Below are 9,880 nucleotides of genomic sequence, written 5' to 3'. Positions count from 1 at the left end.
CATAAGCTAACATCCACTGGCAGGAAATCTGGCAGCTCCAGGAAGATTTTTCAGGATGTGAAATTCTTAGGGGCTGAATGGAAAAGGATGAAGCTAAGAGTGTCGAGTGAAATGGGGGTGGAATGAATAGGGGGAGCAAGTAAAGAAACAGCTAGCTGAGGAAGCTGTACGATTCAGTGGAAAAAGCATGCACTTTAGAGTCAAATAGACCTACTTAGTGTTGAAATTTAGGTTTTGCTTTTAATTTTCTCTTTGCCTTTGATCGGGTTGCCAACTTTTCTTTCCTATAAAACATAATAACTACATTACATGATTAATGAAAAGATTAAATTATATACACATATGCTTATGGTTAGTACTTAGCAGAGAATCTAACAGTTGTTAAGCAATCGATAAACTTAGGTGCCCTTTCTGTTAGTTTGCTTTCCTCAAATACTATTTCTAAGCTTGGTAGTTGCTAAGTTTTGTTTCACAGAATCTACAACTGGGATTCATTCCTTCAAGTTTAAAGTCCTCACTTCAAAGTCTGCATCCCTTGTATCCCCGCGACAGCTGATATGAGAAGCTGCCAAATCCTCTTACTGCTTTAATTGCAGTGCACTTAGGTTCTGACGAGGGAATCATGGCCAGTGTAACTGAGCCTAAAGCCTGAGCAAGGGAGAGCTTGTGAGAGAACAGTCTAGAGGCCGGTGACAGTGTCTCTTTACTGACATATCAGTTCCCATCTGCCAGCTTCATATAAAGCCACCCCCTGTTCCTGCCTTTTCAGCTGTCACTTACAGCAGCCTTCTTTCAGCCTGGAGCATTCAGCTCCTTACATCCTGACCTTCAACAAATATTTTAAATAAGCTGTATTCAAAACTAAAGGGGAACCATTACATCCAAAAATATAAAAGCAAAGAAATGTATGAGTTTTCTGGACAAGATGCTCTGGTCTGAGCAAACTGGCATCACTCACTGATACTTGGAGCCTTGGAGGCCATAGTTATGCACTGACCCCTTCTGCCCCCACTGTGAAATTACCTGGCCCTGAAGCACTGTTTCTTCTTGAATTTTAGTGGAAAACTTCCCTTGATCCCATCTTGGTTGGACCTGGGGACGGGGGTGTTAATTGTATATTACAAAATGTCCTTTACTGGAGAGAATATGCAGAACAAACTATATTCAAAAGTGTGTGTAACATGAGAGAAAAATAGTTGAGATTTACTGTTTCAGTGACTTGTACACCAATTCTGAAAGTCAGGAGGCTGAGGGAAATGAGAAGAGAAAGCCTGTGTATCCTAAGAGAAAGGTCCCAGAGGCACTGCAGTATAGTACCCTCACCAGCTTGTAGCACTGGTGAGTGTAAACGTTTGCGACTTCATTTACTCTCAGCTGTTTAAAGATGGGCATTTCTGAGGGGATATTTCATCCAGGCTTAATGTTTTAAGGGAGCGTAGAATGGTTATTTTATTTTAAAAAGCAAGGGGAATGTTTAATGTGGAAAGCGGCAAATCTTTGGGGTCCAAGACCACCTGGGTAGAGGTGGGGAAGTTTCAAGGAGTCATCTACATCCCTGTCCTTTTTGGGGGCGTCTCCTAGCAGAACCCCTCTTCACCGAAAGCCCAGAACGTTCAGCATTTTGCAGCGAAGAGTTGTTCCGCCCACTTACAGAGGCAAGATGATGGACACCCCTTGAATCCAATGGGGGCGGAGGCCGTCCAGACTTGGTGGGGAAGTCCGCTCTGATCCTCCCGAGTCCTACCTGCCCTGTCCTTATGCCCCAACCCTCGCGGCGCCGGTGACTACTAAGGAGAAACGAAGACACACTCGGAGGAAATGATTCGCGTTCTGAAACTAGTATCCTCCCGCCCCATCCCACCCGTATTGCCACCCTACTTGCTTCCCTGACTTGCATTTGTGAAGTCTCCCTCTTGGGACCGGAGGTCTCCCTCGAGCGACCCCGCTCCCGGGCCTCCCCTTTCCCCCACTTCCGCATCAGTCCGGGGCTCCCTCGCGCCAGCTGCGAAGTTTCGGGCCCACAGCCCGTCGCGCCGCCTGCCGCTCCCTGGGCCCTACTTTCACTTTCGGTCTCGAGGCGCTCCAAGCAGCGGCTGCGGCGCGACGGTGAGCCGGCTGGGTCCGAGACCCCCAGGTACAGCGGAGACGTCCCAGTGCGCCCCGTAGGGAGGGGGTCCGTGGCTGGAGAAGGGCGCGATCCCGCCATCCTCTCTGTACCCCTTGAGAAGGCCCGAGGGCCCCGGGCTGGAGTAGGGGGAGGGCCGGGAGCCTGCGACGCGGCGGGGCGGGGGAGGGGGCAGGTGGAGGGGGAGTCGGCGGGCAGGGTAATCTTGGAGCCTGGGCCCCAGTCTGACGCGAGGGGGACCGCCCAGCCCGGCCGTGGCCCTTCTCCACTCGGAGAAGAGGAGGGGCGTGGGGCTGGTGCGCCTGCTCCGCGTGCTTCCAGCGCTTTGCCGCTTCGGGGCAGGAGGGAGCCTGCCTGTGCGCTCCGCCCCGCGGCTGGGCACCTTGCCAGGGTCTCGGTCCATCAGGGCCAGATGGCGAAGTGACTGGGTGGTGGGGTTAAAGCTACAAGGGAATCTTGATGATAGTTGCCAGAGAGACGAACGTGGCCTTGGGTTTCTTCTGGGCTCGGGCGTGGGCGGCATTGGCTTTGCGTCTAAATGCTCCAAGTGTCGATTCTCTCCGAGCTTCTGTAGGTCTTACCAGCAACGACTTCACTCTGCCTCTAACCCGGTTCTGTTCAGATCCCACCTTACTATTTGAGTAAAATCATGTTTCCTGTGTGGGTGCCTTACTCGCCAGGTGGCCTGCAATTTAATTTCATGAGAAAGGAGAACAGCAGACGACACTTCCTTACAGTTTTCATAGAGATTCCTTGTGTAGGCCAGGTTCTAAAAGAAACGCTGCTTTTTACCAAATGCCCGCAGTATTTGATCTCAACTCAACTCAGCACGTAGTCAACAATTAAAATACTTTGAAAGATTGGCCAAAGTTGTCTGTTTTCCTAAGGAGTTGGAATTGTACTAATATCTAGCATATTTTCAGGTGGTCCTGAAAAATAGGGGGAAAAAAATTAATACATTTAAAAAAAAGTCGAATTAAACATTTTTATTCACCTGCAATGAGAAGTTATTATCAGTGCTTGTTAATAACAGAACACGGGAAGAAAAGTTCATTACCTATCTAATCATCGATTTCACATTCCATAGTGTCCTAATAAAGAGAAGGATGATCTGATTCAGAACCAGTTGCCCCTTACTGTGTGAGTGGGGAAAGGCAGAATTACCAAAGGCAGCCTAAATACAGTTCCCCAAATACCTTGAACTCTAACCGACTGTAAGTAAAGTTAGGCACTCTGTTACTGCTGCACTTTCATTAACAGCATTGACTGTGAAAGATCAGATGCCAAAGAAAAATATTTTTTTTTAAACTTTGAGGGAATAGCGTTAAGCACAGGAAAGTCCTTTTTATCTCTGTGCTTTAAATCTGTGTATTCAGCTGCCTTCTTGATACTTCCCCTTGAATATCTCATAGACAGCATAAAAAATGAACACTTGATTCCTCTCCTCCCTTTTAAATCTATTCCACCTCTCATCTCTGTCTCAGTAAAGGGCACCTATGACTACTCAGACGCTCATTCTAGAAACCGGGCAGCAATTCCAGTGCATCCTTTCCCTTACCCCTCACTTAGGATGATGAATCCATTCATTTCCCAGTGTCTCTGTTTCTCCCCTCTCCCTCACCCCCTCCCTCTCTTTGCCCATGCCACCCAGTAGAACACACTAACTTAATTTGTCTAGACTACTTATTAACTGGTCTCTTGGCCTTCACTCTTGCTCCTTTCTAGTCCTGCCTGCCTCACACAGGGTGATTTTCTTAAAGTGTGAATTGGATCCGAAGACCTCCTAGCTTAAAACCCAGTGGCTTCTCATTGCTCTTAGGCTAGGATCCAAAATGGTTAAGCCTGCAAGGCTGTGTAGCCGTCTGGCCATGCCCACCTCTCCAAGGCACATCCCTCCTGCTGCGTCCCGTGTGCTTCAGGTTCACTGGCCTTTACCAGCAGCACTCGCTGCTGCCTTTGAGCCTGCAGGTAGGATTGCTGTTCCCCCTGTCTGGGAAACCCTCTGTTTCTCTTTTCTCAGCTGACATGAATTTGTTCTTTAAATCTCAGCTAAAAATATCAGAGAGACCCAATGTAAATTTGTCTTCCCTGTTACTCTCCTTCATTATGTGTGTGTGCTTTTTTGTCAACTAGCTACCCCTGCCTTTGAGGTCGGGGACCTGTGCGATCTTGCGCTGCTAGTGATCAGCAAAACCTATGACATGACATATAATAGGCCCTGAATAAATATTTGTGGAATGAGTGATTAGAAATACTTTAACTCATTTAATCTTCACTACTATCTGTGAGAGAACTGTTAATCTCATATTACACATGAAGAACATGAAACTGGGATGAAATCTTATGTCCAAGGTCAAACAGTACATGGCAGAGCGAGACTTCAAAGCCAGGTTTCCTTTTCTGACTGTAAGCCATATGTATATATGTATGTATGTATGCATGTATGCCTGTATATAAAATTAATATAGCTATAATTATATCTGTGTGTATATGTATTCTGACATTTAAGCTGTATTACTGCTCCATTTTGGTTTCCTGGCACTGCATCCTCCTTGGGACACAGCCATGTTCTCTTTGGTTCCCTCCCCTCAGAGACCCAACCCTGCGAAGCCTTTGGTGAGGGCTCTCGCTGCCAACCATCTTAGCAGCCCATGGGCCTTGCTGTCAGCTCAGAACCAGTTGGAATTTTTAGATTTCCTCTCAGCTGTTGGAGAATACTCAAGGACTTCCAGAGTCCTCACATGCCTGAACTTGGGTCGCTGGCTAAAGCCACTAAGCTACTGCCATCAGAAATTCCAAATGGAAGTGTCACACGTTTTTCCTTTACTTCTGGTCCCCTGATTTCAAGGGAAATCCATCATTCTCCTCCTGCCCTGAGATGTAGGGGCAAGAACTCTTTCCCATTTTGGTATTTAACTTTTATTGTTTTTTAAATTGAACCAATCCTCGCATCCTTTAGTAGCTTCTTGTTGCAGGGAGCGCGGGGCTTCTGAACCTGAGGGTTACTGTCGGGGCCAGCTGAGATGGGACTGAGGACTTTGAATCCTGCAGAACCCGTCCTGGGGTTGTCACGGATGGGGGAATAAACACGAGTTGTCTCAAACACTTCTCTGTTTGCCAGAAGAGGGGAGAGGGCACTTCCCTCTCGTGGGGAAAGCCCAAGCCCCTTTTTCCAAAGGCTTTCATTGAAAAAGTTTGCAATGGGGCTAGGTAATAGGAATGTGCAGGTGACCTCATTACATCAGTATGTTAATGTTTACAGAGAAGAGATGATGTTTTGAAGAAAACAAATGGCAGGAACACACCGATTTACATGGGTCCGAGAGGAGACTAGTAAATATGAGAGCGCCAAAACGTTTAGGGTTAGGGTCTGTGAATAATGTAAATTTCCTTCCCAGCATGAGCTGGCTATCATAGCTTTTTTTGTTTTTTTAAAGATTTTATTTATTTTTGGACAGAGGAGAAGGGAGGGAAAAAGGGAGAGAAACACTAATGTGTGGTTCCCTCTCATGTGCCCCCTACTGGGGACCTGACCTGCAACCCAGGCATGTGCTCTGATTGGGAGTCAAACTCACCACCCTTTGGTTTGCAGGCTGGGGCTCAATCCCCTGAGTCACACCAGCCAGGGCTGGCTGTCATAGCTTTTGAAGGAGAAACAAAGCATGCTTTAAAGTATTTACTTCTAGGCCTGATTTCCCCTGGGAATCACCAGACCCAGTTTAGGAAACAATACTGTCTCCAGTATTGTTTCAAGCCTGAGCCAGGCAGCTGGGGGGGGGGGGGGGCCGCCAAGAGACAAGGAAACTTCTTTCAGATAGAATGAGGATGCCGGCCCTGTCAAAGCCGAGCCGAGGGGTGTGGGCCTTTTTGCCCTTTCTCCGTGTCCCCCAAGTTTTTGTCCTGATGCCCATTTGGCTGTGCCTGGCTTAGGTTGTCCGTTCCATTGAGGGATCTCACCCATCATTGACTAACCAGCCATCCATGTGGCCAAGCAGGGTGATGTGAGGGATGCAGGGGTTGTGCCCCTGCCAGGGGGACAGGTTTTGTCTCCTCAGTGGCCTGTTTTCCCAAGGCCTCGTTCATTATTTCCAGCCTTGGGGCCCTCTCACCTGTCAGTGGGGCTACAGTTCCTGAAACCAGACAGGGTGTTTCCCAAAAGATTCCTAGCCAAAACAAACAAACATACAAACAAAAAACCCAGCCCCCCCAAAAAAACCCCAAAACAAAAAACAACAACAAACAAAACTGTTCTTCCTGTTCACATCTCTTTTCTGTCTTATTTGAGTGGTGCCTTTTGAACTGGGATTATGGCGTCCCTGTGGTTGACTGTCTCTGTTGTGTTGGTGTCCCCTCTGTTTAGCCTGCAAATCTGCTCCATGGAGAAGGGGAGGTAGGCGCCTTTAACTGTGTTTGGTTAGGGAACAGGATGGAAAGTGAGGGGTGGGAACATTCAGTGATTACATTGAACTAGTGTCCCCTCATGTGGACCTCAAGGGGTAAGACCAAGGTTCGGAAAGGATTATCTAGGAGCTTTTCAACCTGGCTCTTCAATAGAATTTCTGGGAAGTTTAAAAAAGAAATCTGATTGCCTTCTCCTCATCACCAGAGATTTCAGTTTAATTGTTTTAGATAGGGATCTAGTCAACAGTTATTTTAAAAGTCTCCTCCAAGGAGATTTTAGTATGCAGCCAGAGTTGAGAACCACTGACAGTAGGGAGAATCCCATGCATCACGATCATTTCCAGGGATCCACATTGCGACTTTACTACCTTTCTCATCTGATCCAAATGCCAGAGTGACAGAGGAGTTGGAAGGAATTAGGGCCAATTACCTGGGCTTACCTGGCAAGGACCCCCCCCCCCCCCCGGCAGATGCCCATTAGAGAGACATCTTTGTCTAAGACAGAGAAAGAAGTATGCTGGGTTCTCGGAGCCTGGGTTACCAACTCCCTTAAAATTCACATCCTTTTGTGTACTGTGGCCTTTAAAATAAAGTGCAAAATATGGTCTGCAGCATGACTCCCAGGATGCTTTCAGCATAATCTCAGAGTTACTCTCCTCCTCGCTTGTGAATAATCACTCTCCATCAAATTCTCCTCGTGCTCCCTCAGTCCACATCAATGGACTGAACAACCCTCTGTTGTCTCCCGTTGGGCCTTAGCTCCCGCCCTGGCGTACTCCATCTTCAATGAACAGTTTTAATGCTCTCCCTTCATTTCCAAATCGGACCTAATCTTTCAGACCACACTCAAAAGCCGGTCTTACAGGAAGGCATCCCAGAGTCACCTCGTCCTTCACAGCCAAGCCACTCTCTTCCTTCAGAAACAAAATTTCAATCTTCGCCAGCGCCCTCCTTTATTACTCGTACAGGACTCCATACTTTCTGCTGTGTTTCATTATTTGTAAATGAATGTGTAATGACTGTTCCAGGTTTGGAGTCCTTGATTGCGGGATTATATCTTGTGTATTATTATAGTCCACACAATGCTCAGCACCTGGCCTTCTATGCAACAGATATTCAACCCATATCTGTTGGATTGATTGTAATTGAGAATCCAGGTGATAGGTGTGTTTGTCGCACACTATGGTGAAAATCACCATAAGCTTTTTAAGTCATTCCTGGCTACATAAATATTAAATTGACTCTTGGCATGACAATTTGATAAAGATCCAGTGTTATTAAAGGTTACTATTGTGGATACTTGCTTTTTCCCTCTTGCCACTCAATATCTACGTCTCCTTCCTGTGCTTGCTTGTTTTCATAGAGTCTCTGCTTTATAAGCTTCGTGGGAAGTAAGGCTTGTCTCTCACTTCAGAAGCTGCAAAGTCCTGATTCTTGCTTTCTCCACCTCCTTGCCTGGGAGCGTGGACACCCTGCCTTGGCTGCGACAGCCGTAGTTGAAAGGACTCTGAAGCTGAAACCAGTAATGCGCAGCTGCAGGGGTAGTGGGAACACTCACGGCAGTGGTGGCTGCAGCTGTGCGAAGCCATCTGCTCGCCAGCGTGGTAGAGCAGCTTCCTCCACAGCCCAGTGTGGGCAGGGTGTGGTTGTCTGGGGAGATGCCTCTCCGATGTGGTCCTGGCTGTTCATCTTTGCCTTTATATGAGCCTGGTTTCTCAAATGTCCTGGCAACTGTGCAACCTATTTAGTGATCTATTCAGGACCCTCACTCAGAGCTTGTTCTGTTGCTTTCAACCAAGAACCCTACTGATAAAATTAATTGAAACTTTGAGAACCAGATGATGCCTTTGAGGAGGTGCTAATGACTGTTGCTAACCATAAAATTTTTTCTTCTGTGAATCAATAACATCAGGAAGGTAATTGTACTTTAGGAAAAGACCTGGTGCTTTTGAAAGTTTCTATTTACATTTGCCAATAGTGGGCGAATGCATTCTGAAATCATGATGTCTTTATAATATTTTAGTGACTTTTTTTTTTTTTTTTTTTTTTGCTTTTTTTAGGGTAGTTTGAGCAAAGAAGATGATATCTCCATCCAGCAAATGGCCACTTGGAGCCGTGTCATTTCTGTCTTCCTCACTGTTGATTCTCTTAATTGTGTCAACTCCTTCCTGGTGTCAAAGTAGCGAAGCTACATCTCCGAAAGCTAGTAATGGGACACCATTTCCTTGGAATAAAATGAGACTTCCTGAGTACATCAGCCCGGTTCATTATGATCTCATGATCCATGCAAATCTCACCACTCTGACTTTCAAGGGGACCACAGCCATAGACCTCACGGTCAGCCAGCCCACCGCGGCCATCATCCTGCATAGTAACCACCTGCAAATATCCAAGGCCGCCCTCAAGAAGGGAGCTGGAGAGCAGCGGTCCGAAGAACCCCTGAGAGTCCTGGAGCACCTGCCTCATGAGCAAATCGCACTCCTGGCTCCCGAGCCTTTGGTCGTTGGGCGCCCATACACAGTTGTCATTGATTATGCCGGCAATCTTTCTGAGAGTTTCCATGGATTTTATAAAAGCACCTACAGAACCAAGGAAGGGGAAGTGAGGTATTTTCTTCTATTTTTCTTTTAAGCTTCAAGTGCTGCTCTCACTAAATTTATTATTTCAAATAGATTGTCTTTTAAAATTCCCTTGTTTATTGAGTTCTTTCTTTGGTTTGACTTTTGCATCCTCTTGGTAGAGTTAAAAATGGCAGTAGTTTGTTTTCTTTGTTTTTGGATCTCATTTTTCATTGTTTTAACCCGTTTTCTTGCTTTCAGCTCTATCGGCGTAAATGCCTACTTGTTTGTTTAATTAGATTTCTTGGACATTATAAACCTTTAATCTTCTTGGCCTATCTATTAGTTTTCTAGTGCTACTATAACAAAGTACTGAAGGGTGGCTTAAAACAAGAGAAGTTTATTCTCTCACAGTTCTGGAAGCTGTGAATCCAAAATCAAGGTGTCAATATGCCTGTACTCCAAGTACCTGAGAAGAATTCTTCCTTGCCTCCTCCTCGTTTGTGGTGGCCCTTGGGCCTTGGCGTTCCTTGGGTGTAGCTACGCCAGGCCAGTCTCTGCCTCTGCTATCACACACATTCACCAGTTTCCCTTCTTGTAAGGACCCCACTCATACAGGATTAGGGCCAAACCTGATCGCCTCCTGTTAACATGAATACATCTGCAAAGACTCTATTTTCAAATAAAGTCACATTCACAGATACTAGGAATTAAGACTCCAATATGTCTTTTTAAAGGACACAATTCAACCCACAACAGTCTATTAGAGGAAATACTTTCCTCTCAGTTAAAACTT

The 9,880-nt window shown here is 46.3% G+C and overlaps 1 protein-coding gene across 1 annotated transcript in view; it reads left to right on the top strand.

Annotated features, from left to right (window-relative positions):
* The first annotated feature begins 2,069 nt into the window (after positions 1-2,069).
* The window catches only part of ERAP1 (endoplasmic reticulum aminopeptidase 1), a 34,576-nt gene continuing 26,765 nt past the window's right edge, over positions 2,070-9,880 (top strand). Inside the window, exons 1-2 of the mRNA XM_054578620.1 lie at positions 2,070-2,134; positions 8,587-9,132. Coding sequence (XP_054434595.1) covers positions 8,606-9,132 — 527 coding nt within the window. The 5' untranslated portion in view covers positions 2,070-2,134; positions 8,587-8,605. The remainder of the gene's footprint in view (positions 2,135-8,586; positions 9,133-9,880) is intronic.

The sequence above is a fragment of the Pteronotus mesoamericanus genome, unplaced genomic scaffold, assembly GCF_021234165.1.
Source record: "Pteronotus mesoamericanus isolate MK-2021 breed Mesoamerican mustached bat unplaced genomic scaffold, CSHL_Meso_final contig_50, whole genome shotgun sequence".
Classification (NCBI taxonomy): domain Eukaryota; kingdom Metazoa; phylum Chordata; class Mammalia; order Chiroptera; family Mormoopidae; genus Pteronotus; species Pteronotus mesoamericanus.
This window is presented reverse-complemented; position numbering and strand designations above follow the sequence as displayed.